The following is a 26,105-nucleotide window of genomic DNA, read 5'->3' on the forward strand; positions in this document are numbered from 1 at the left end:
ATTCCAGTCATTAAATACAAACACATACCATGTCTTATTCAAAGCAGGTGTTTTTAAACACATTGATTAACACCATCATTGTGGTATTTCTATAGTAAGTGGATTGTTTGAATCAAAAGATTAAAATCAATATTACAAGCTTCAAAATAATTCATTTAAATCTGTTCCATTTCCCTAATGCTCTGTACTAAACACACTAAACAAAGAACAAGTGTATGTATTAGGCTGCCTTTGAGGCCTCTGCGTGTACTTACGAATGTATGTACACACACACACACACACAGCAAGCATTCACACATGTGCAAGTCCCAGAGGGACTGAGTGTATTGTGGAATCAGTGCACTCAGCACCTCCAGGAGGAAGCATCTTGGATACATCTTCTAAGACCTTCAGCCAAATGAAATAGCTGGACTTACAGCTCTAGAAGCAGCATTTCCAGATCTCCTTACTGAAGGTAGGTCATGATTTCAGTCTATGAAGGTGAAATGGGATACAGGGTAAAAGAACCACCAAGCAGAAGACTACAAGTGGAGGTGGAAGGTGGTTCTAAAGTAGAGATTAGATGCAGCCAGACACAAAGAAGGTTGTAGTTGGATCTGAATTTATACTTTGTTTTTAAATCTATAGGTCTGAAGTGTAATTTCAGAGTAAAAATAATGAAACTAACTAATGAGGACTTCCCAACTTTGATGATAGGCCCCAGTGAGTGTATTTGGTATTAATTTTAGTCATATTCTATTATTTCTCTCTGAGCACATTCAAGAACAAACTCAGACTTAAAAGCATTTTGTTTTTATTTGGACAAAAGGCACACAGTCTTTATTGGTAGGTTAAAAGGGATATCTTTTACCTGCAAAAGTAAATTTCTCAATACCATTTTTTTAAAAACAAATGTTATCATAAGATAGGAAACAACTAGCCAACGTTCAAAAATAAAAACATTTAGTTCTTTATAACTAAGTGATGATTCAGCTTTTTAAATACATATAACGGTTATATTTTAAAATGACTGTACATACATTTTAAGACTGGATTATGACTGAAATTTTTAAATGAAAAATGTAGTGGGTATAACAATTTTGCCTCCTCTCCCCACCCCCCAAAATATCTCACAACCACAACCCTGAATAACAGTACACCAGAAATCCAAGAATAAAAGCAATAAGACTCAATTAACAGAATAATGTACATCTGTTGCAATATGAGGAGAAAGGCATACATTGAGATACAGAAAAAGTGATTTTAGTAAGTTAACACTTTAAAATCATGACTTGGTACATCAGCTGCATAGTTACATTATTTGTGTCCTGCATACATATTATAAGCGGTTCTACAAAAATGCATAACACAAGTAAAAGTCATGTCTATACATGTATTGACACCAAAATTACTGGCTGGGAATAGACCTATAGTGGTATGGAAGTTTTCTTTTACAGCTTCAAGTTACCTGATCGCTCCCAGTAACCAATTTGTTCATTTTGTACTGTTTGTAGAAATGCTATAATCAAATGCTTAAGTTGGAAAACACATTTTTATGCTTTTCTTCCCATTAGCTGATTATGACTGTGAATTCACTGATACTAGTGCAGACGGGTCCACGGTGCTCATCTACTCTGACCTCCTGCATAGAACAGGCCATAGAACTTCCCTGAAATAATTTGTTTGAACTGGAGCATACCTTTTAGAAAAATATCCACTCTTGATTTAAAAAATGGCCAGTGGTGGAGAATCTGCCACAACCATTGATAAATTGTTCCAATAATTAATTACCATCATTGTTAAAATTTTACGCCTTATTTCCCATCTGAATGAGTTGGTGGAAATAAACTGTTTTCTCTGGCAGTTCTCCTTCATGACAAAGGCCATCTTACTTGCTTGTGATGCCAGCTGTCTAGATTATTAGTCAATACTGATGAAAATGCATCAATATAACTGACATCTTCACCGAGAGAAGTATGAACTCAAGAAATACTGAGAGGCAGACACAAGATAGTAATACCTAAATTTAAAAATAAATTTGCTTCAATAATTTCCAATAATTCCCAATAATCACCTCTCTACTTGGCTGCTATACCGAATTACTTTGCTTCCAGCTGGAAAAAAGTAGCAAAGACCTTGCTCCAACACAACAGTTGAAGCCTACATCTCTCTACGTTAGTAGTGCATTTTACAAAGTAATGCGATCGCCAGCCTTCCCCACTGACCTCTCTTACGGCAGCAAAATCTGCATGTTGCCAGTACAGTAGGCAAGCTGAAATGCCACTTGATGTAGATTAAAATCAGCTGGTTTGAGCTATATTAAAAGCTCTTTATATTATTGAATGGTGTTAATGCCAATCATATTCACTTTAGCTAATTCTCAGTACAAGTAACTGAGAAACAAATTGCTAGGTTATGCTTGATACTTTGATTCTTGATACTATCAGTTTATTTCCTGTTTCCAAGTTATATATTCCAAACAGATAAATTAGTATCAATTACTTACTCCCCCCCCCCCAAAAGAATCAATTTAAAGAAAAAATACATTCAGAAACATATGATCCAAAACCTAGTTATAGAAAGGGAACACTTTTTGGCTTTTAAGATATAAAAAATACCCATTTTCAAACATAGGCTGTTTCTCTGGTTAATAAGTACATCAAGTAATGTCAAAGCATAAGGATGACAGCTTAATTCTTTTAAAAATTAAAAAAGCTATTCTGATTATTTAAAATATTCATATACCATTAATTTCTTATCTTCAGAAAAAAAATCCCCAAAATATTAATGCATACCATTTATGGTCACTATCTCCATGTGCTATTTTAAATTTCAGGTCTTCAGACATATCTGTCTGCTACACAACAGAACTTGACAGTCAGAGTCATAGAAAAACCTCATAATGCATTATCAGTACAATACAAATTAATGCATGGCAGCTCATCCATTATGGAATATATCGTGCACCATTCATTATGAAAATAAGATAAAGCAGATGTCTGCCCTATTAGTTTTATTAACAGCCGACACGGACATTTGTTAAAATTTCCAATGGTGACCAAGTTTACCTTTTTTTTTTTTCTTCTTTTTTTTTTTTTTTTAAGAGAAATGTGTCAAGTCTTTGTAGTTTGGTCCCATTTTTAAGAGATGAAAGTACATAAATCTGTCTCACAAATTTACTTGCACAATTTATATCAGAACATTAGTGAACCCAAACCTCTTGCATGTTAGGTTCACCTTACTACAAAATATCCAGATCAGCTTAGGAAACATACAACCTTCCCAAATGAGGTGGGTTTTCACTTTAAGGCCTATTAAGCTATTGCTCAATTTCAGTGTCCCTGATATTTAACTCACCCCAATTTACATTAATTCTGAACAATCCAGCAGTAAGTAGGTAGGTAGGAGAAAGTAAACAAACTGTAAACGGTCAACAAAAAGTCCTTATACTAGAGTAGCTAAAGTAACACCCTCTAAAACTACTTAGATTAAAAGCTTGCTGTATGTTTGAGTTTAAGGATACCCTACTAAGAGAAAAAAGTATTGGCTACACAAATAGTCTAAGTACTGCATCATTTTTCTATAGAATGAGACTATCAAACTTCTGCCAAGAGCCTGATAATACCGTAATTTACCATAAATTTTTGCAGTGACTGAAATACTTTCCTCCGGATATATTTAAGATCTACAGGACTGTCGGCTGAAGTGTGGGGGAGCTTCATGGTGCAGTTGCGTAAGATCATGCAGGGTATTACATATGTGCATTTATGCAGAGCCACATTAATGCCATGAGCCGCTTTCTGTCTGAACTCCCACAATTTGTATTAAGGGACACAATGATGGCACTGTTCTTGAGTTGAACCACTGTCATTTTCAAGAATGCTAAAACTTTACTTCAAAAGCCCCCAGGGAAGTCTACTGTAAATACTTCTCCCATACCATTAAAAAATCCCTCTCGTATTAAATGTGTCAAAAGGAAAAAACATTGTTTGTGAACTTCAGCCATTATCTTTTACTTAATTCATTAAAAAAAGTTAATTTTTGAAGAGGTAATGAGATATAGAGAAATACTGGTCCATTTGCATTGTTTTCTTTCATGGGCTGAAATTAATATTGTCTCTTAGATAATCATGTAAGACAAAAGAGCAACTATCCTGATGCGAAGAAAAGCTCAGAAGAATAATAAGGGACCATCAGGAGCTCTTTAATGACCTGAAAATCAAAAAGGAAACATACAAAAAGTGGAAACATCGACAGATTGCTAAGGAGGAGTAACAAAAGAATAGCACAAGGATATAGGGACAAAAATCAGAAAGGCTAAGGCACAAAATGAGTTACACCTAGCAAGGGACATAAAAGACAGTAAGAAGAGTTTCTATAAATACATAAGAAACAAGAGAAAGATGAATAAAGTGTAGGTCCTCTACTTAGTGGGGAATGAGAGCTAACAACAACAAGAAGGCTGAAGTGTTTAATGACTATTTTAATGCCTTCAGTCATCACTTAAAAGGTTAATTATGACCAGATACTTAACACAATATTAACAAAAGGGGGAGGGGGAGAAATGAAGCTAAAATAAGGAAAGAATGGGTTAAAGAATATTTAGATAAGTTAGATATATTCAGGGCCTGAAGGAAATCACGCTAGGTTACTCAAGGAACCAGCCAAAGAAATCTCAGAACTGCTAGCGATTATCTTTAAGGACTCACAGACAACGGGTGAGGTCCTGTAGGAGAGAAAAAACAGTACCAAAGGGGAACAAAAAGGACCTAGGTAATTTTAGGCCAGTCAGCATAACTTCAATATCTGGAAAGATACTGGAACTAATTATTAAGCAATTTCTATGCACACAGAGGATAACAGGGTTGTAAGTTATAGCCAGCCTGGATTTGTCAAGAACAAATAATGCCAAACCAACCTAATATGCTTCTTTGACAGGGTTACTGGCCTAATGAATGGGGGAAAGTTGCAGATATGATACATCTTGATTTTAATAAGGCTTTTAATAAGTCCCACATGACATTCTCCTAAGCAAACTAAGGAAATGAAGTCTAGATGAAGTTACCATAAGGAGGGTGCACAACTGGTTGAAAAAATTACTCCAAGAGTAGTTATCAATCATTTGCTATCAAACTGTGGGGACATACCTAGTAAGATATTGTAGAGGTCTGTCCTGGGTCCAGTACTAGTCATTATTTTCATTAATGACTTGGAGAATGGAGTGGAGAGTATGCTTATAAAAAATTTGCAAATTATACCAACTTGTGAGGGATTAAAAGCACTTTGGAGGCGAGAATTAGAATTCAAAATGATCTTGACAAATTGGAACATTAGTCTGAAACCAACAAGATTCACTTTAATAAAAACAAGTGCAAAATGTACACTCAGGAAGGAAAAAAAATCAAATGAACAACTCCAAAAAAAGGGAATAACTGACTAGGTACTTTTGAAAACGATCTGGGGGTTATAGTGGATCACACACTGACTAAGTCAGTAATGTGATGCAGTTGTGAAAAAGGCGAATACTCTGTGGTGCATTAACAAGAATGTTGTATTTGAGACACAGAAGGTAACTGTCCCACTCTACTCACATGGTGAGGCCTCAGCTGGACTACTGTGTCCAGTTCTGGGCACCACACTTTAAGAAGGAAGTAGAAATACTGGAAAGGGTCTAGAGGACAGCAACAAAAATGATAAAAGTTTAGAAAACCTGATCTTTGAGGAAAGGTTAAAAAAAAGGGGGGCATGTTTAGTTTTGAGAAAGGAAGCCTAAGGGGTGATCTGATGGCAGTCTTCAAATGTGTTATGGACTGTTATAACAATGATGGTTATCAACTGTTCTGTGTCCCACTGAAAGTAGAACAAGTAGTAATGGGCTTAATCTGCTGCAAGAGAAATTTAAGTTAGACACAAGGAAAAACTTTCTAACTATAAAGATAGTTAAGCACTGGAATCGGCCTCCCTGGGAGGATGTGGAATCTGTCATTGGAGATTTTAAAGACAGGCTATACACGCACTTGTCAGGAATAGTCTAACTATACTTGGTTTTGTTACAGCACAGGGGACTGGACGACATGACCTCCTGAGATCACTTCCAGCCCTACATTTTTTCTGTGATTCTATGTGAAATATAATTTAGAAATATCCAGTTCATAACTTTGTTTATATTTGACATTATGGTCTCTGTATGTTCAGAGTATGACACTGAGCATCTAAATTATCTTGGTATTACGTCAAATATAAATTTGGAAGCACACTCTACAAGTCCTTAAATTTTGCCTACAGATTAAATGGAGAGGGAAATAGATGCTATTTCAAAGAAAGTTTCAATGTTAGGTTCAGATCCATTAAGACCACTTACATGTGTGAATATTATATAAAGTTGTTTTTCCCCCCTTTACATGTTTAAATTTCCAATTTTGTAAACGTGATCAAATTAAGGACTTATTATTGCTGGACCAAGATATAGATTAGTGCTCACTCGTGATCTTCACCCTTGTGCCAATTAAACCCTGCATTAAGGATATAAACTCCGAGTAAGACTGTGTGGGCTCACTCCTACTGTGAGCACAACTTCCAAGCACATTAGAAGGTAAATGTACTGTGTAATACTTCTTAAGCTCTCAATCTCTTCTCTCTCATTGGAATATAAAATAAACAAAGCAAAGTAACCTGTTCAAGATTCAGAACGAAACCAAAGCATCTAACATGAAGTGATAATTCCTGGATTTAAAAAATTAAGAATTCCTTAGTCTCATTAAATACAAAGACTGTTTAACTCAAAACGGAAGCTATGGGCAAATCTTTGTAGATGGCTATCATTATGTATTAATGTTATCTTTATATTTTAAGGCAACAAAAACTGTAGATGTTTCAAACTTTGTATTTTGGTATATTCAAGATATGAGAGGAAGAATGCTTGGAACTTCAGGAAGGTTTTAAAGTTGATTTTGTAACTCAAATGACTTACATATTTTTTAAAATCAGGGATGAGTTATGCCCTACCAGGATGAGTCCAAGCATCAGTCTAGTTTCAGTCTAGCAAGAATTTTTAGGCTAGAATTATTTGTGACTGAAGACAGTGGTTTATATATCACGAAAGTGTCATCTTGCACTAAAAAAACAATGCTAGAATATTGCCCCAAGTGGCTAAAATTAACTGCATATTCAAGCTTTAATTTTCATACACATTAGCGGCAATCAAGAGTGAATGTTTTTATTGTATGTTGCATACTTCATGTTTTTCAAAGGCCTAAATAATTTATGAAACTTCCCTTTCATACATTATAACAAGCTTTATCACAGCTTTAAAAACCCTTAAAACTCTCATTTATTATGAGCACTAAATATTTTAAATAGGTAGATTTAAATATAATTATGTTTTAATACTTTTGCAAAATGAAAGCTCCAGGCTTTGTTTATATTCTCAATACACAAAACAAACTTACTGTAGGATAGTAAATTTGCATTTCACTGCTAAAGCACAAGCATTATGATATACTATAGTGCACAACTTAGACATGTTACAAAAATGTTGGTAACTACAATTGATTTATTGAATTTTAATAAAACAACTTATTTTTCCCCAAGACAACTGCTATACAGAAGAAAATCGCTACTCAAATATTGTTTGTCTTTCAGATATAGTAAAAAACTCACAACATACAAGATTTGTATTTTAGAACAAGTAATCAATCTGCAAAATGTTATACATCAGTAAGGCACCTACACGTAACAGCGGCTGAAACAAAATGAAAATATCTCCCAAAATATATATTTTGGATCTGTGTAAACAAAGCTTATTTTTATTGCTTCCTTTCATTCAAGAAAAAAATATACACCCAACAAAGACCAAAAGTGATCCTGGTGCTCTGATTTTTAAACTACTATAACCAGATTATATGTAGTCAGAAGACAAAACCCAATACAACCACCATGAATTTAATGTTTTTGAAAGATGTCATAATTGTTAATTATTGTTGATGTGAAAAGTAAGGTTAAAAATACCCACAAAAGTTGATGCCATTTTACTGAATGAAAAAGAATGTATTATGAAAATAAACATCCATCTGGTTTCCTAATAATAAATATAAAGACTTGGTTATTTTAACATACTGCAACACAGGAAGTATTACTGTCATGTTGACTTTATCAATCAGTAGTTTTTAAATCTCTCTCTCCTCATTGAGGTTTGAATCTTCTACCTTGTCAGCTGTCCAACAACTTTTAAGAGGGTCTTATTTTCCTGCTTTAATTGCTCATTTTCATCCTCTATATCATCTAGGTCCTTTGGGGGGGAAAAAAAAACATTTGTCAGGATGCAAAAATGGATTCTTAAACTAGTAATTTAAAAGTCCTGGAATTTAAGAGATCAGTACATGAAACCAAGAGATGATAGAGTAAAGACAGAGGAAGAGTTAGTTTCACAGCATCTATATTTAAAAGGGCTAATGAAGCAAAGCAAAAATTGCTAAAAATTCACATATTTCCAATGCTACTCTCATGACAAAACATTCTTTCACATTCCCAAGTGACAAGCTACTTTTCAAAAGAAATATATAATCAAAAACTGACTGTGTCAGGAGATTAATAGTAAGAAGCCACTTGGCACGTGCCCATGTTATTTCATATTTGCAAAACACAGGGGCTTTCACGCACCACAGTGCACTGATACACACAGTTTATTAGCATAGGACAGCACATTAAATTTTAAGACTTTTTTGTAAAATAAGTTTGGTGTCAGAGGCTTATGACAAGTATCTGTTAGCACACTTTCAATTTTCATTTTCTATTTGAAAAAATAGTTGAAAAGCCATATCTTGCCCTCGTCAGAGTTCTGATTAAAGCTAGATGGCTTGAAAATTAGAAGTTCAATTTATTTTTTTCAACAGAAGGCGAGTGTAAGGGGACCAGAGAACAGCAGGGTTCATTAAAAAAAGGGGCATCCTATTTCTCTGCTTCCGTCCTTCCTTCCCTCTTCTCCCAATATTGTGCCTGCCATTCCCCCCAGCTTGCCCCTTATTCCTCCTTTGCTTCTTCACTTCTGCTCCCACAGTGAAGTTTAACTGAAAAGCAGCACAGCTGCTATGGTCGGCAGTGCTGTAGAAGAAGGGAAAAGAAGAAGAGAGGTGGAAGGAGAAGGGGCAAAGGCAGAAAAGTTAACCTGGTGAGAGGTAAAAAGAGGTGGATGGTGGAAGTTTGGAGGAGAAAAACCAGAGATGGGGAATTAGGGTTTTCAGCTTCCTTTGCAATGAAAACGTGTAAAATCCCCACAATAGTTATGTCAGATGGCAGGGGAAGGGACAAAAAAGGGGTGAAAGATTATCCACTTCCCCCATTCCCTTAATTTTGAAACACACACTTAACAAAAAGAACAGGAGTACTTGTGGCACCTTAGAGACTAACAAATTTATTTGAGCATAAGCTTTCGTGGGCTACAACCCACTTCATCGGATGCATAGACTGGAACATACAGCAAGAAGATATTTATACATACAGAGAACATGAAAAGGTGGAAGTACACATACCAACTGTAAGAGGCCAATCAACTGAGATGAGCTGTCATCAGCAGGAGAAAAAAAACTTTTGAAGTGATAATAGAGATGACCCATAGAAGGTGTGAGGATACTTAACATGGGGAAATAGAGTCAATTAGTGTAATGGCCCAACCATTCCCAGTCTCTGTTAAAACCTAAGTTAATTGTATCTAATTTGCATATTAATTCAAGTTCAGCAGAGAACATGAAAAGGCTCTCTTTGGAGTCTGTTTTTGAAAAAATTTTTGTTGTAAAACTGCCACCTTCAAGTCTGTCACTGAGTGCTTAGAGAGGTTGAAGTGTTCTCCCACTGGTTTTTGAATGTTATGATTCCTGATGTCAGATTTGTGTCCATTTATTCTTTTGCATAGAGACTGTCCGGTTTGGCCAATCTATATGGCAGAGGGGCATTGCTGGCACATGATGGCATATATCATGTTGGTAGATGTGCAGGTGAATGAGCCCCTGATGGCGTGGCTGATGCGATTAGGTCCTATGATGTTGTCACTTGAATAGATATGTGGACAGAGGTTTTTTTTCTCCTGCTGATGATAGCTCATCTCAATTGATTGGCCTCTTACAGTTGGTATGGCTACTTCCACCTTTTCATGTTCTCTGTATGTATAAATATCTTCTTGCTGTATGTTCCAGTCTATGCATCCGATGAAGTGGGCTGTAGCCCACGAAAGCTTATGCTCAAATAAATTTGTTAGTCTCTAAGGTGCCACAAGTACTCCGGTTCTTTTCACGGATACAGACTAACACGGCTGCTACTCTGACACTTAACAAAATGATCATATGAATATGCCTATTTCTTTTGGTGGGGGCATCCCAGAAGTGCACCTTTGGGAGTAGGTGCTTAAGTGTGCCATCAGTAAAAAGCTCCAGCCTGCCAGCCAAAACATGGCTTTGGCAATCAGTGCTCAAAGCCACACTGCAGTACCTTTGCAGTTACTCTTTTGTCCTATGTAGCATGCAATACAGAGATTAGCAGCAGAATGTCTTATGTGCCTAACAAAAATACAAACATTTTAGAGATGTTATATCAAAATATAGCTGGCTTTCTGAAACAGATGATATTTAATTGTTCTGAAGACACAGATGAACCAATCATTTAATATGATCTATAAATATGGTAATTTGTATTTAGAGGTAATAACAGTGCATGAACACATAGCACCTTATTTTAACTAACCACCGTAGGCTTTGCTTTTTCTATTGCAAAGTCCATGTCAGCAACAGATGTTATAATAAACAGTTGTAAGGAATAATGAAACAGCACCTTTTCAATAAAATGGCTTAAGTGCAGCTTTCCATAATCATAATTTTATGCTTATTTTTTAAGCTAACTCAACCAATTATGTACTATAACTAAATGGTAGATGACTCAACTACATTGAAACAACTGTTTAAAAGCCTTTGGACAAAAATATTTCAGAGTTACTCAAAAATTAGATAAAATGTAAAAGACTTTGTGGAATGTTTATGCTACAAAAATAACATTCCAAAGATTACTGTAAGTATGGGCTACTTGAATACAATCCAGTAACAACAACTGACTGTAGTTTAAATGTATAAAGAAATAATAATGGATGCATACATGTAAGTGACTTTTACCACTTTAGATTTAAAAAATTACATTATTAATTTAATACTGTTTATTATAAAAGAACTACAATGGCAAAGAAGTGTAGGCTTCAGATACCAAAATGACAGATGACTAAACTGATACTTTAATCAGAGTGCAAATGCTCTCTGAATATATTCTCTCCAAACACACATTTAACTACAGTGACTCCCCAGTGAGGTCACAGATGACCAACTCTAAACTACTCCAAAGTTGAACTAAGTCAACAAACAGTTTAATATCTTCAGATGCCTTTCCTTTCAGACAGCTGGGAACTTTATGTACTCATTCTCCCTTTCTTTTAAAAGGTAGCAGAAGTTCATCGAATAGCTCAGCCATTGAACTGAGACAACTCCATTTATGGCACAAAGTTTTTGCCGGGTTCTCAATGCAAAGGGATCTCTTGTTCTAGAAGCTTCTCCATAATCTGCTGACTGATTTTAGTAAAAATCTTTCAAGTAAAAAGTTATTTAACCTAATTTACTTAGAAAGGACACAACTTAAGAAGTTTTCTAGATTTGTTAAAAAAACAAGTTACAAAAGTGAAGATTTACTTACCACTGACTAGAGCCCTTGAACAGCCTTTGTATATCTACACTAATGGGGGACACATCACTGGTGCAGCAGGACCAGCAGGAACCTCTAGAAGTGATGCCTAGAAGTTGGAGTGTGAGCCTATGCCCGCTGGCAGCTCTGAGTGTTTGGAGAGCTAGACTATAAAAGGGGGCATCATAACCGCTTCAGTTCTTTTCACCACAAATCGACCGCCTAGTAAATAGCAACAGGACTCTAAGGAAAAGGGGGAAGGTGGAGGAATAGCTTGAATGTCCAGAGGCACAATTAGAAGAACTCTAGCTATTTGTAAGGAACCGTCAGTACTTCTGTGAGTAGGCCTCTGTTAAACTCCCGTTAATGGGAATGTATAAACAGTGCATCCTCTTCTCAGAAGAGTGGGATGAGGCTGACTAGCTAAGGAGTAATTGTAGTACTGATCTCCAAAATTGGGATTCTGAACTAATGCCAGGTCCATTGTATAATGTTCTGTGAATGGGTGAATTGAGCTCTAAGAGGCAGTTCTAAAGATCTCAACTATTATGTTATGCCTCAGATAAGCCATAGAGCCCATTCATTTAGTGCTAAGGCAATCTCTCAGTCCCTCTGGCACAGGGACATTAGCTTTCCCCAATACACAGCCTGATCCAATTGGCCAGGCATTAGGTTGTAGTGGCCTTTTACCAGAAAACACAAATGTAACCTCAGCAACCGTCTATAGTCTTTTGATCTACATATATGAAAGGCTACAACCTTACCTCCTGGGGATATGAGTGTGGTTTTGGAAGAAATACTATTAGATTCAAGGTTTGGTTAAGATGAAAGCCAGTTACCATCTTGTGCATAAATTTAGTTGCCTTTGAAAGAACTATTTTGTCCTCATGGGAGCCCATAAAGGGTGGGGTCAGCAAGGAGCACTTGCAGTTTAGAAACTCACAGTTGATGTCATGTCTAAGATAAAGATGGTCTTGATGAAGAAATGGGAAAGGGAACATTCTTCCCTGGGTTCAAAGGAGAATGCATCACTGAGTGTCACACCTCACTGAATCCTTCAGTGACTATTCACGCTAATCTTGCTGATTCCTGCTCATGTGGCCAGCAAGTATGTTGTCCTTTCCTGCCAGATGGGCAGCCACAGGATAAGAGAGATAGGTGATGCATCACTGTCATAGGATATTGCTTCCCTTCACTGCTGGGTGGAGGGAATCCTTCCCTCCCCTTTTTATTGAAATAAAACATTCTTATGGTATTGTGGGTGACTATTTGCACCACAGGTGACAGATTGAAAAGGTCCCTGCAGAGCTATAAGTGGCTAACTTAGTAATGGCAACCTCATAGGGGATGATTTGTTGGTTTTATGGTTTTCAAAAGAGAGAGAGAGACAGAGACAGACAGACAGAAGGGGGCCTACGGAATTGGAAACAGAAACTTGAGAAGTTTTCATTCCCATATCTGCAATCCTAACTTTTGCCCTGGAACCATGATGAAATCTCTCTCTCTTAGGAAAGGAAGCCATCCCTGTGTATCTGTTTTATGCTTCTGTCCCTTGTGTGTAAGGGTCAAAGAGAGAGAACTGAGTCCCAGTTGCAATTCTCCCTCAACCGGATCCAATACCAGGTTTGAGGGCCATTCATGGCCTGGGACCTGAACTGAAATGGGAGTCATGGATCTGCTAGGCCATCAACTGGGGCACTGGGAAAGACTGATTCCCTATACTCTGAAGGAACAGCTGAAGCTTTCAAGCAAGCGTTGGTCAATGGAATGAGCCAGCAGGTGGAGGTGGTCAGATTCATACGTGATGGATCCATGACTATTAACACCTTTAGGCTTAGGTCTACACCCAGAAGCCAACATCTTAACAGGCCAGTTCCTTTCTAGCAGTTGAATACACATATCATAAGATCCTTACCAGCTGAATCTTTAAATATCGCTCTATGTATGGAGACAGATACCTGAGAAGCAATTTGGCCAGGTCTCTTAGTCCTCAGGAAGGACACTAGGACCTGAGGAACACCTCTCAAAACTTAAAGCATTCAAGGAACCAGGAGTATCTGAAGCAAACATCTTTCCCATTAGAGCCTCTAGTAGGAAGACTGCCTACAACCAGTTCTGTAGCTCCTTCCTAGCCTGTGGGGTGAAAGTCTTGCAGACAGACCACCTAGGTGGGAGATAACATTCCCATAGAAAGTTCAGACACAGTCTCTGGGTATCTGAAACCAGGAAGGTGGCAGGAGTAGAGGGGCACCTCTCAAACTTTGGTCTCTTAGCTTTGGAATCTACCCTCATGAGTATGGGAATGTGCAATAGGATGCAGAAGATCCCTAAAGGCCCAAAATATTCCTAAAAACTATATAAATTACCAATACTCACTGGAACTAAAGTTTTATTTAAACTACAATAAATTTGTCTAAGAAAAGTATTGGAAAACCAAGTTTCCAGAGAACTGGGTCAAAGTGTTAGCAGAGAGGATCAGGAGCCTCATTATTGTGATTAGAAAGAACTAAAATGGTTAAGCCCGGCCCTACCCATTTTTATAGCCTCTCAGAAGATTCAGAGCAGCAAGGGGGAACATGCAGGCACTCTAGTGGGCACTGTGTCTAGACGTTTCCTCTGGTCCAGTTGTAACCCTGGCACATTACTAGGAATGGGCAGAGGCCACTTCAAGAAAGAAGTCTATTAAATCTGAGGTGAAAAGTTAAACACAAAATAAATGCCTAATTCCCTCCTTATCTTGTCCTGGAAAATATAGGGAGAGTGGGGAAGAAGAGAAGAGATGGAAGAATTTGGAAGCTTTTCTCATCCTTGTGTAATACATGTACTTACTCTGTTTAATAAATCAATTTCTTCCTTCAATTTCCCAATCTGTTCCTCTTTGTCCTGTGTCATCCTCAATAATCTTACATTTTCTTGCCTCTCCTTGGCTAGTTCCTATAAAAGACACAAATTAACAGTCTCAAATTGAATGTTCTTCCAGCACTCCTAAAAATTAATTTGAAAAAGGACAGTTTTAAAATTCTGTAATTAGGCAAATTTTGCTTCTTACCTGAAATCTCCTTTCTTCAGATAGCTAGGCCTACAAATCCTGCAGTGTGTCTTCAAGTCCTTGTAGCTCAAGGAGGCCAAGCAGACCTGTTAGTCACAGGTCTAGGGCAAAATTCTGCCCCGAAGAACCCACCAGTGCAATGACCTCTAAAGCTGACCTTTTAACTGATTAATTTCTAACTTAAGCCCTGATCCTATGGTGAGTTCTGAAACAAAGCCCAAATTGGATATTAAAATCAAAATATCAAGTCCTAAAGTAACCATGCTGGTGGGCTTTTCAGAGGCAGAATTTTGCTCCGATATATGACTAAGGTCTACTTGGCCTTCTTGACCTATAGGAGCCTGAAGACCCACCCATGGGCCTGGATGCAAAGGTGTACGAAACATTTGTCATACACGAGGCTTCAATTACTGAAGAAGTTATTCAAACTCCTCCCCCATCTCTTGCTATCCTTTTGGTAGTTTGACTGGTTTGGGAGGAAGCCAGTTTTGGAAGGGAGAGATTACAAGGCAATTTAAATTAACTCAAGGATTCCATAATTCCTAAAAATATATATAAAAGCTTCCTGGTGTTTTACTCCCATCCTTTTTAGAAGGAAGATCTCCCCCAAACAATATTTTTATTTTGCAACTTTCATCTACAAGGATTCAAGCGTATTTGGTAGGTTATATTACAAGGATCACTTCAGAAGGAGCATGGAACATCAGGAATATGACAGATCAATGGCCCAGGAAAATATCTGTAAGGGATTAGGGTTTAGGTTATGTTTCAGTGCCTGAGAGGAGAACAGGAGATGGTTGTCTCTCTGATCAAATCACCTTTAGCCTTGGTATTATTCCCTGGTTGAACAAATGGCAATTTAGCATTTGTAATACAAATTTCACATTCTTCTCAGACAATCTGATTCTGTATGCGTATTGGTATTCACAAGAAATTATTGCTACTTTTTATTAAAAATTTAGGACCATTGCTTAATATTTTTGTAACACTGACCACCCCAGTCATCATCAGCGATCAAACCTGGGACCTGTTGAGCTTATTGCATGAACCTCTACTGCCTGAGCTAAAAAACCATGTCTCTTAGCCAAGATCGTAGCAGGCTCATCAATCTCTACCTGGCCAAGCCACCACTAGAGGGGGACAGAGTTCCACACCGAGTTGGCATGGCACTAGTATTTCCTCATGGAATTTATAAGGTATTTTATTTTGAAATTAACATTGGGCATCAGTTCAATTTGTATTTACCTTTTCAAGTTCTTCAATCCTCTTTTCCAAAGCACTGCTTGGTACAGAATTCCCAGAAGAATTTGCATCCCTGCTGTATCTGCTATATCCTGTCCTGTCTGTTCGGGAATATCGATTTGGACCATCATCTTCAGGTGCATTAGTTGCACTGTGAAGTAAAGATTAAACGTTATTAATACGCCTAGTGTAAAAAATAGGTTTAGTAAATATTTTCTGTGTTCCTTATATTTTTCTCCTAGTGCCAATACATTCATGTAAAATTGACTTATTCATATTGTAAATCACCACTACTTCAAGACAACATGGATAAAACTTAATTTTCTTACCTGTAATTTTGTCTTCTCTGAGAAACAAAATCAGTTGCTTGGTCAGACCTGCAATTTCTGGGTTTTTCTGTCTCTAACTGGATTTTCTTTTCTTGCCTCTAAGGTAGGACAGCAGTACCTGTTTCCCAACACCCCCAATGCAATCTGCCTCTCATTGATCTATACAGAACTGCACAGCTGTTGCTTCAAAGTCCCTGAGTTTCTAGGAACTCAGGTTAATTCCTTCAAGGGGTCCATGCCTCGAAAAGTGCTGTCTGTATCTAGCGCCCAGAGCCAGATATTTCCTTATGCCTGTGTGCTGCAAAGAAGAAATCTGAAGAAGAATCTGTTGAGGTCACTAGAGGCCAGCTCCAGTGCCCACTGGTGCCATGTGCTCATGTATTGGTACAAGAGGCCCGGCTTATCCCGCATCTTCTCAGTTTCTTCTTGCGGCTAACTCCAACAGAGGGGCAGGAGGGTAGGTTGTGGAATAGACATAAGCAACATATCTCAAAGAACAGTTACGGAAAGGTTAGTAACCGGTTTTTCTTCTTCGAGTGCTTATTTATGTCCATTCCATGTTAGATGACTCACAAGCGGTATCCGAGGCACTGGACTCGGAGTTCATAGACATGCGGATTGCAACATTACTTTTCTGAACTTGGCATCATCTCTGGCCTGCTGGGCGATGGCGTAGTGGAAAGAGGAGGTCTGAACCAACAACCAGGTCGCTGCTCTGTAGATGCCTTGTGTGACGTTGCAGTCTATATGGTTTTATACAAATATACTAACGAGTGAATATAATGTAACTGGAATATGCTTCATGCAAAAGGTCTCTTGTAAGGTATCATTACAAAGCTTATAATCTACTGAGTGTGATCATCCTATCTGTATAAATGTATCACTCTTGTATCTAAAACTAGAAATATGAAATATAACTCTAAGGGCCTATTGTAATTATGCAAAGTGTGGGCCATTAATGGTGGTTTGGAATCTTGACTCCCATTAACCAGGACAATTGGCTGCAGATAGCTGTTTTACCTGCAAGTCTTCCTTTTATACATGTGTGCTGGCAAGTGGGCAATGAAGTCTTGCAGTGACATGCGATCATGTCACCTGAACTGGAATCCATCTTGAACCTGGTGCTTTTCCATTGAGAAGGAGGGGATGGGAACCCAGAGAAGGACAAAGGATTCCCACCTTATGCAAAAGATATATAAAGGGGTGGAACAGAACAAAGGGAGAAGAGGAGCCATCATGAAGAATCCCCTAGCTACTACCTGAGCTGGAACAAGAGCTGTACCAGGGGAAAGAATTGTGCCCAGGCCTGGAAGGTGTCCAGTCTGAGGCAAAAACTTACTGAAGCATCTCTGAGGATGAGATTATCTGTATTCAGTTTGATTAGACATAGATTTGCGCATTTTATTTCATTTTGCTTGGTGACTTACTTTGTTCTGTCTGTTACTCCTTGGAACCACTTAAATCCTACTTTCTCTATTTAATAAAATCACTTTTTACTTATTAGTTAACTCAGAGTATGTATTAATACCTGGGTGAGCAAACAACTGTGCATCTCTCTCTATCAGTGTTATAGAGGGCAAACAATTTATGAGTTTACCCTATATAAGCTTTATACAGGGTAAAACAGATTTATTTGGGTTTAGACCGCATTGGGAACTGGGCATCTGAGTGTTAAAGACAAGAACACTTCTGTTAGCTGCTTTCAGGTAAACCTGCAGCTTTGGGGCAAGTAATTCAGACCCTGGGTCTTTGTTGGAGCAGACGGGAGTGTCTGGCTCAGCAGGACAGGGTGCTGAGGCCCTGAGCTGGCAGGGAAGGCAGGGGTAGAAGTAGTCTTGGCACATCATGTGGCAGCTTCCAGGGGGCTTCTGTGATCCAACCCGCCACACCTTGGATCAGGACCTGGGCCTGGGCTGATGATGAAAGCCTGAGCTCTTGTTGAATGGGTGGTCACGATGGCAGGAGGTGGGACACCCGCCTTCTCGCAACATGGGTGAATACAGGAGAATGAAATACTCTGGGCTGAAACAAGTATGCCTTTCATCTTATCTGCTACTGCCACAAAGAGCTGCATTGTTTTACGGAACGGCTGATCCTCTCAACGCACAAGGCCAGGTCACATCTAATATCCAGTGAGTGGAGATGACGCTCCTCTGCATTCCTGTGCAGTTTCAGGAAGAAAACTGGCCTGATTACTATAAAACTGCAAGATCACCTTTGAAAGGAATGCTGGATCGGGATGCAGTTGAACCTCGTCCTTAAGGAACACCATATACTGGGGCTCAGACATAAGACCCTAATCTCCGAGACCCTCCTGGCTGAGGTAATCACTACTGGGAAAGCGACCTTCCAGGAGAGATACGACAGAGGGAACAGTGCCAGCAGTTCAAAGGGAGGACCTGTAAGTCTTGACAGGACCAGGTTTAAGTCCCATGGTGGAATCCATTTGTGAATTTGAGGGTAAAGTCTCTCTAATCTCTTGAGGAAGCGGATGGACATTTCATGAGATAAGACTGATTTACCATCCATCAGAGGGTGGGAGACTGAGGTTGCTGCTAGATGCACCCTGACTGAAGAAAAAGTCAATCCCTGTTGTTTCACGTGGAGCAGGTATTCCAGCATAGACTGGAGGGGCAATTGAGTCGGAGAAAGACTTCGATGGGAAGATCCCTGAAAAAACTTCCACTTGGCTAGGTAAGTTGCTCTAGTAGAGAATTTCCTACTACCCAGCAAGACCTGGTGGACTTGTTCTGAACAGGTCTGTTCTGCTGGGTTCAACCATGGCTTCCACATGGTCAGGTGGAGGTTCAGGTGGAGTAAATGGCCATGATCCTGCAAGATCAGGTCTGGGCAGGGCAGAAGCAGCATCATGAGCTCTACTGACAAGTCCAGCAGCATGCCAAACCACTGTTGTTGCAGCCACTCAGGGGCTATAAGGATCACCCACGCTCTGTCTCACTTGACTTTCAGGAGGACCTTGTGTACCACAGGAATGGGAGGAAAATCATAGAACAGGAGCTCTCTTCATGGAATTAGAAAGGCATCAGAGAGAACCTGGGCTGTGACCACGCAATGAGCAAAACGGATGACATTTCCTGTTCTGCCTGGTTGTGAACATGTTGACATGGGGAGACCCCCCCACTGCTGGATCTGGTCACCTCTAGGTGAAGGGACCACTTGTGGTGAGAACAGAAAGACTTGCTGAGGTGATCTGCCAGAACGTTCCAGGCTCCCAGAAGATGGGAAGCTTTGAGGTAGACGGAGTGTTTCTCACACAAGTCCCACAGGTGAATGGCCTCCTGGCACAGGGCAGAAGAGCATGTTCTTCTGTACCTGTTAATGTAAAACATGGCTGCCGTGTTGTCCATGAGCACTCGTACAACTTTGCCCATGATCTGGGGTAGGAACACTTGGCAAGCTAAGCCGATCATGCTGAGCAATCTGATGTTTATGTGCAGCGAGAGCTCTTCCCAGGACCACAAGCCCTGAGATGCTCAAGGTGAGCCCCCCAACCTAGACTGGCTGCATCTGAAATTAGGGATACTGAAGGCTGGGGGTGACAAAGGGAATGCCCACAGCCATTGATTGGGGATCCTTCCACTAGTTGAGGGAGGCGAGGACTGGGGTGGGAACTATAAGCATTGAATCCAAGTAGTTACGGTTCAGTGAATACATAGGGCCCTTCAGATTTAGTTGGCATCATAGATTTGTGTGCTGTACTACCTAAGTTCATGAGGCCACGTGACCCAAAAGTTTGAGGCAAAAAAATGTGTTGTCGTGACCGGCTGGGCCTTGACCTTGGATATCAGACCTGACATTGTCTGAACCAAGCCTCCAGGAGGAAGGCTCCAGTCCAGGTTGAATCGAGCACCACTCCAATAAACTCTATTCTCTGGACAGGGACAAGAGTCAACTTTTGCTTGTTTATCAACAGGTGCAGGGCCAGCAGGATTGCAGTGCCTTGGACCAGGCTGATGCTGGTTTTCACTTGAGTCTCTGAGCAGCCCTTGATAAGCCAGTCATTGAGGTACAGGTAGACTTGAACGCCTTGCCTTCCGAGGAAGACCACTACCACCTCCGTGCATTTCATGAAAACCTGAGGGGCTGCTTTCAGACCAAAAGGAAGGATGGCAAACTGGTAATGGGTCTGGTTTACGATAAATCTGAGGAACTTTCTGTGGCCCCAGAAAATGGAGATTGTGGAAATAGACATCTTTCAAGTCGAGGGCGGAGTACCAGTCCCCTGGATCCAGGAAGGGAATAATGGAGGCCAGGGAGATTACACGAAACCTCAGTTTCTTGTGATAACTGTTGAAGTGATGCAGGGCTAGGATGGGTCAGAGACCCCCTTTGGCCTTCAGAATTAGGAAATAATGGGAGTAAAATCGCTTCCCACTCAAGTTCTGAGGCATCTACCCCACAGCCCTTACGCAAAGGAGGGCTTGCTCCTCCTGAATTAGAAGTTGCTCATGAAAAGGGTCCCTGAAGAGGGATGGGGATAGGAGGTGGGTGGGAGAAAACTGAAGGGTGTAACCTTCTTCCACTGTACTCATCACCTCAGATCATGGGGTGCCAAGGGACAATGCCATGCTAAAGTAGGAAAGACGGTCTGAAAACAAAAGGTGCGCAGGATATGGTGTGTGAACTGATAGAACTCTTGAAGGGACACCTGACGGCGTTATGTTTGGGCCCTCCCAGGTATCTGTGCAACCAGGGTATCAAGGTTGAAATGGAGGTGGGCAGTTGTCTGCGCTTATAATTGCTCCTCCATTTTTTAAACAGGTCCTGGCAAGGTGCCGGAGCCAAGCAGCGGATCAGCTGTTGAGGCTTGAACTGCTTCCTCAAAAGTGCTGAGGAATAGAGGCCAGGAATCTGAGAGTGGCCCTAGTGTCCTTCAGACCGGGGAGCTTTGAGTCCATCTGCTCCAAGAAGCAGGAGGTACCCTCAAAGGGAAGATCCTAAATGGACTACTGGACCTCAGGTGGCAGCCCTGACCTCAGGATTGAAGCCAGGAGCATCACCTCATAATCACTGCCAAAGCTCACTGTTCTGGCTGCAGTGTCAGCTGCATCCAGGGCCACTTGGAGAGAGGCTCTGGCTATGGTCTTCCCTTCTTCCATTAAGGTGGAAAACTCGGAGTCCTATGGCAGCAAGTCTTTAAACTTCGCCATGGAATCCCAAATGTTGTAATTGTACATCCTAAGCAAGGTTTATTGGTTGGAAATACGAATCTGGAACTTACCCATCAAAGTAATCTTCCTTCTGAACTGATCTAGTGTCTTTAAATCCTTTGGCCTGGGGGTTGTGCCTAACTGACCTTGCCTGTCCCTCTCATTGGCAACTGTGACCACAAGGGATCCAGGAGGAGGGTGGAAGAACAAGTATTTATAATCCCTTGGCAGAAACATAGTATTTTTCTCTGCCCTCTTTGAGGTGGGAGGAAGAGAAAATGGAGTCTGCCAGAGGGACCTGACAGGATCCATAATAGTCCTGTTGAGGGGTAGGGTCACCTTTGATGGGGACACCATGGTCAAAATGTCAGTGAGGGTAGGAGAGGACTCTTTAAGAATCTCCACCTATAGCCCCAGGTTAGAAGCCACCCTTTTTAATAGCTCCTGGTGATCTCTAAAGTCATCCTGTGGCACTGAGCCGCTCAGTCCCAAGAACGCTTTGTCTGGGGAGGAGGAGGAGGAGGAAGAATAAGCCTGTACCAGTACCAGTCCCAACTTTAGGGCCAGGCTTAAGTCCTGTGTGTTGGTACCAGAGTCTGGGTCAGGTGCTGGATGGTGCAGTGGAGAGGCCCTCCTCTCGGACACAACTGAATAGGAATGGCTGGATGGTGGTCATAATACCAGGGAAAAACCCCAAGAATTCCAGAACAGCCACTTGACCTGCATCGACCACTGTCCTCCAGGCCAGGTGTCGGGGCAGAGGGGGGAGCCTGTACCAAGATCCGGTGGAACTTAGGATGGGTAATGGTGGTGGCTCTTTGGCTGTGTTCAGGATTCCGCCTGAGGAAGTGTCTTCTTGAGGAGACCATGGGATAGTGGTACCCCTCGCTTCCACTGCTTAGTGCGAATGATCTGGGGATTTGTGCCGGATCAGGAAAGTCCTCGCGAAGACAGGAGGGCCAGTTTTCCTCTGGTAGGTACCAAAGAGCCCAGTGCCAGGTATGAGCTCAGAGGCACATGCTCCCTTTTGCTCGACACACTTGGAGCTGGTGGTTTTCCCATCAGGGTTGGCGGAACCAGGAGCCTCATTAGGTCCCTGTCTGCTGCAAAGACTTCTGGGTGGAAGGCACTGCAATCCTGCTGGTGCCACAATGACCCCTACCCCCAGCCCAGCGTCAGCAGATAGTCCCACACTGGACTCAACAACACCTGCGAGCAGGGTGGAGTCGACAGTGCCACTAGCGAAACAGGGATGAAGGAGTGGCCCAACGCAGGTCACACTCTGCTGCATTCCTCTCATATGTCCTTCTCTGATACCAGGGAGTGTTCCCTCTTTGGACCACTGTTTCTTGTGCTTCTTTCTTGATACAGGAGAGGGGGGGATCAGTGCCAAGGAACACACGGTGCCAGAGGGATGCTTTGCACCAAAGCCGAGGTGCTTGGCGCCGAGTCCGACCAGCTTGGCTCTGACACTGGTCTGACTGCAGCTTCCAATACGATAGCCTTAGCCTAGCCTGTCCTTTTTTGTACAAGGTTTAAAGTCCTGGCAGATTTGGTAAAGCTCTCATATGTGAGCCACTCTCCCAGACACTTCAGACAGTCGCTCACCAGCATAGGCTTGTCACAGGTGGCTCAGGGTATGACGCCCGGAGACTGGGGCATGCCCGGCCCCAGGGGCAAAAGAAGCCCTTCTAATTTAAGAGAGGGGGTCCAACTATATACACTAATACTACCTACACTATGTACACTAATACTAGAAATTAAAACCGAAGATAACTAAACTAGAGAACAACAGGAAAAAACACTGTATGAATGCCTTGCCAAAGCAAGAGAAGCTGTTCCAGCGACTGTCACAGATAAGAAGGAACAGAGGGTGTGGGGCGAGCCAGGCCCCTTATACTGGGTCATGAGTGTGCGGCACCAGAAGGTGCTAGAGCCGACCTGAGGGACACCACTGAGGAAAAAAATCTCTGGTGACTGTGCATGTGGCACGCACACACCTAACACGGAATGGACATGAGTAAGCACTCAAAGAACTTGATAGCTATAGCTGATCAGAATTAGGACAGTTGCAGACAGACTTTATTGATTTCCTTTGCCTGAGCTGGATGAGAGTCAACAATTTTATCTTGAGGATCCAGCAAGGTTAAATCCTATCTCCTTTACACCTCACCTTGAGGAGGGGCTAAGAAGATTAGAATGGGTCAAGACTTGCATCTCCATTAAGGAATGTGTGATCTGAATCTTTTGGATCACAATGCTTGGAAACTACCCCTTCCCAGCTGAGCAATGACTGCTAGTTACATCTAGGGGAAAACTTTGGAAGAAGCAGGCAGTGTGTTTTTGGTAGGGCAATTACAGCCTTTGATTTGAGAGTCCTGAAAAGCAGGGGAGTCCCTACTCATACTGCTTGAGGACAGAGGGGAAGCTATCTGAGTAGACCCTTAAGCAGAGACTGATATTCTGATTTGTGGGGAACAGGCCAAAAAGAACGTGAAGCGGGTCATGGGTGGTTCTGGGAAAAGCTAGGATATGAAGGTGGTGGTGGGGATGTTTAGACTGATCCTCAGATTCAAACAAGCTATGGAGGTAGTGGATCACTTGTGGCTTAAGAGACTGTTCCTGAGCAGGAAACTCTCAGATAAAGCAGAGGTCCAATAGTGGGAGAAAGTGAGGCTCCAGTGCTACCATCCTCACTTTAACATTATTCAATAGAAGCCATCCATTGTAGCATTTTGGGGGCTCCCACATAGCCCATATTTGTTCTCTTGCTAACCAACCTGAGGCTTCCTGGCTATCATGGAACTGAAAGTTGTGAAAAAGAGCAGGACTTAACAGCTGGAAAAACAGCTATCACGTATGAGAAGCCCCCAAAACTAATAGATGCTGAAATGGGAGGATGACGCCAACATGTGGAACTGAATATAGGAATAAGATTCCTTTGACATTGCCAGCTCTTCACAACCAAGGAAATGCTCAAGTGGCTAGGAATATGCTGTTAGGCTAAAGAGATCCCCAGCCTCCCCTGAACTGATCCCCTGAAGACCCTCTGTCCCTAAAGAGAGAAGATGGTAAAACTTACTGAGGAAAATAAAGCCCCCAGTGACCAAACTTCTGAAAACAGGAACAGGTGACTGGGAAGCAACCATAGTGCATTTCACCAGATGAGGGACAGATAAGGCAACAACATTCTTGATTGTCTGAGACTTTAAAAAACAAACAGTAAAACTTAAAGGTCCAAACCAAAGGGAGTAGCAGATTCTTTTGACAGAACTGGCCCAGCACATGCACTCTCCCTACCAAAAGAGAGCAGAGCTATATAGTCACTACAGATATCAATTCATATATAAAACAGAGGATGCAGGAAAAAAGTGAAGCATTATTTAATTTGCCCTCTGCTAGCTAGCAGGCTTGAATATCTATTTCTTTCCTGTCTCTAGCATCAAGAAATGTGCTTAAAAAAATTCTGCTATTAAACTGTACAACACTGCAAGCAAGAAACTCCCATTTGTGTATAAAAATCATTGCGTCCGGAAGAACATAAGGATGACCATACAGGGCTAGACCAATGGTCCATGTAGCCCAGTATCCTGTCTTCTGACCGCTGTCAATGACAGATGCTTCAGAAGGAATGAACAGAACAGGCCAATTATTGTGCGACCCAACCCTTGTCATCCACATCCAGCTTCACTCATTCAAAATCTGGGAATGCCTACAGCATGAGGTTGCATCCCTGAACATCTTGGCTAATAGCCGTTGATGGACCTATTCTCCATGAAATTAGCTAATTCTTTTTTGAACGCAGTTATAGTTTTGGCCTTCACAACATCCCCGGCAATGAGTTCCACAGATGGACTCTGTGTTGTATGACGAAATACTTCCTTTGTTTGTTTGTTTGAAACCTGCTGCCTATTAATTTCATTGGGGGACTGCTGATTCTTATGTTATGAGAAGGAGTAAACAACACTTATTTATTCACTTTCTCCACATCATTCATAATTTGATAGACCTCTGTTATATGCTCTCTTAGTTGTCTCTTTCCAAGCTGAAAATTCCCAGTCTTTTTAATCTCACCTCATATGGAATCATTTTTGACTCAGACCCTGAATCATTTTTGTTGCTCTTCTCTGTATCTTTTCCAATTCTAACATCTTTTTTGAGATGGGATGACCAGAACTGCAGGCAGAATTCAAGATGTTGGTGTACCATGGATTTATATAGCAGCATTGTTATATTTACTGGATTATCTATCCCACCGGTTCTCAAACTGTGGGTCGGGACCCCAAAGTGGGTCACAACCCCATTTTAATGGGGCTGCCAGGGCTGGCATTAGACTTGCTGGGGCCCAGGGCTGAAGCCCAACCCCAAGCCCAACCATCTGGGACTTTGGCCTTGGTTTCAGCTCCTGGTGGTGAGGCTCAGGCTTCAGCTTCAGCCCTGAGTGACAGGGCTCGGGCTATAGTGTCTCCCCCCCCCACACACACACACGGGCTAAAACCCTTAGTGTTCGATTTTGCTGCCCCCGCCTGGGGCGGCGGGGCTTGAGCTCCCCCCCCCAATTTGGGGGGGCTCGGGCTTTGGCTTTGCCCCCTCTCCCCCCACACCACACACACTTGGGGTGGTGGG

The 26,105-nt window shown here is 41.1% G+C and overlaps 1 protein-coding gene across 2 annotated transcripts in view; it reads right to left on the reverse strand.

The window, feature by feature from the left end:
* Positions 1 to 785: 785 nt before the first annotated feature.
* Positions 786 to 26,105, reverse strand: part of PAWR (pro-apoptotic WT1 regulator) — a 160,396-nt gene continuing 135,076 nt past the window's right edge. For both annotated transcript variants that reach the window (XM_044979741.1, XM_044979732.1), the window contains exons 5-7: positions 15,983 to 16,130; positions 14,518 to 14,622; positions 786 to 8,266 (exon numbers count right to left, since the gene is read on the reverse strand). In XM_044979741.1, the coding sequence (XP_044835676.1) occupies positions 8,180 to 8,266; positions 14,518 to 14,622; positions 15,983 to 16,130 (340 nt within the window). In that variant the 3' untranslated portion in view covers positions 786 to 8,179. The remainder of the gene's footprint in view (positions 8,267 to 14,517; positions 14,623 to 15,982; positions 16,131 to 26,105) is intronic.

This window comes from Mauremys mutica, chromosome 1, assembly GCF_020497125.1.
Source record: "Mauremys mutica isolate MM-2020 ecotype Southern chromosome 1, ASM2049712v1, whole genome shotgun sequence".
In the NCBI taxonomy this organism is placed as follows: Eukaryota; Metazoa; Chordata; order Testudines; family Geoemydidae; genus Mauremys; species Mauremys mutica.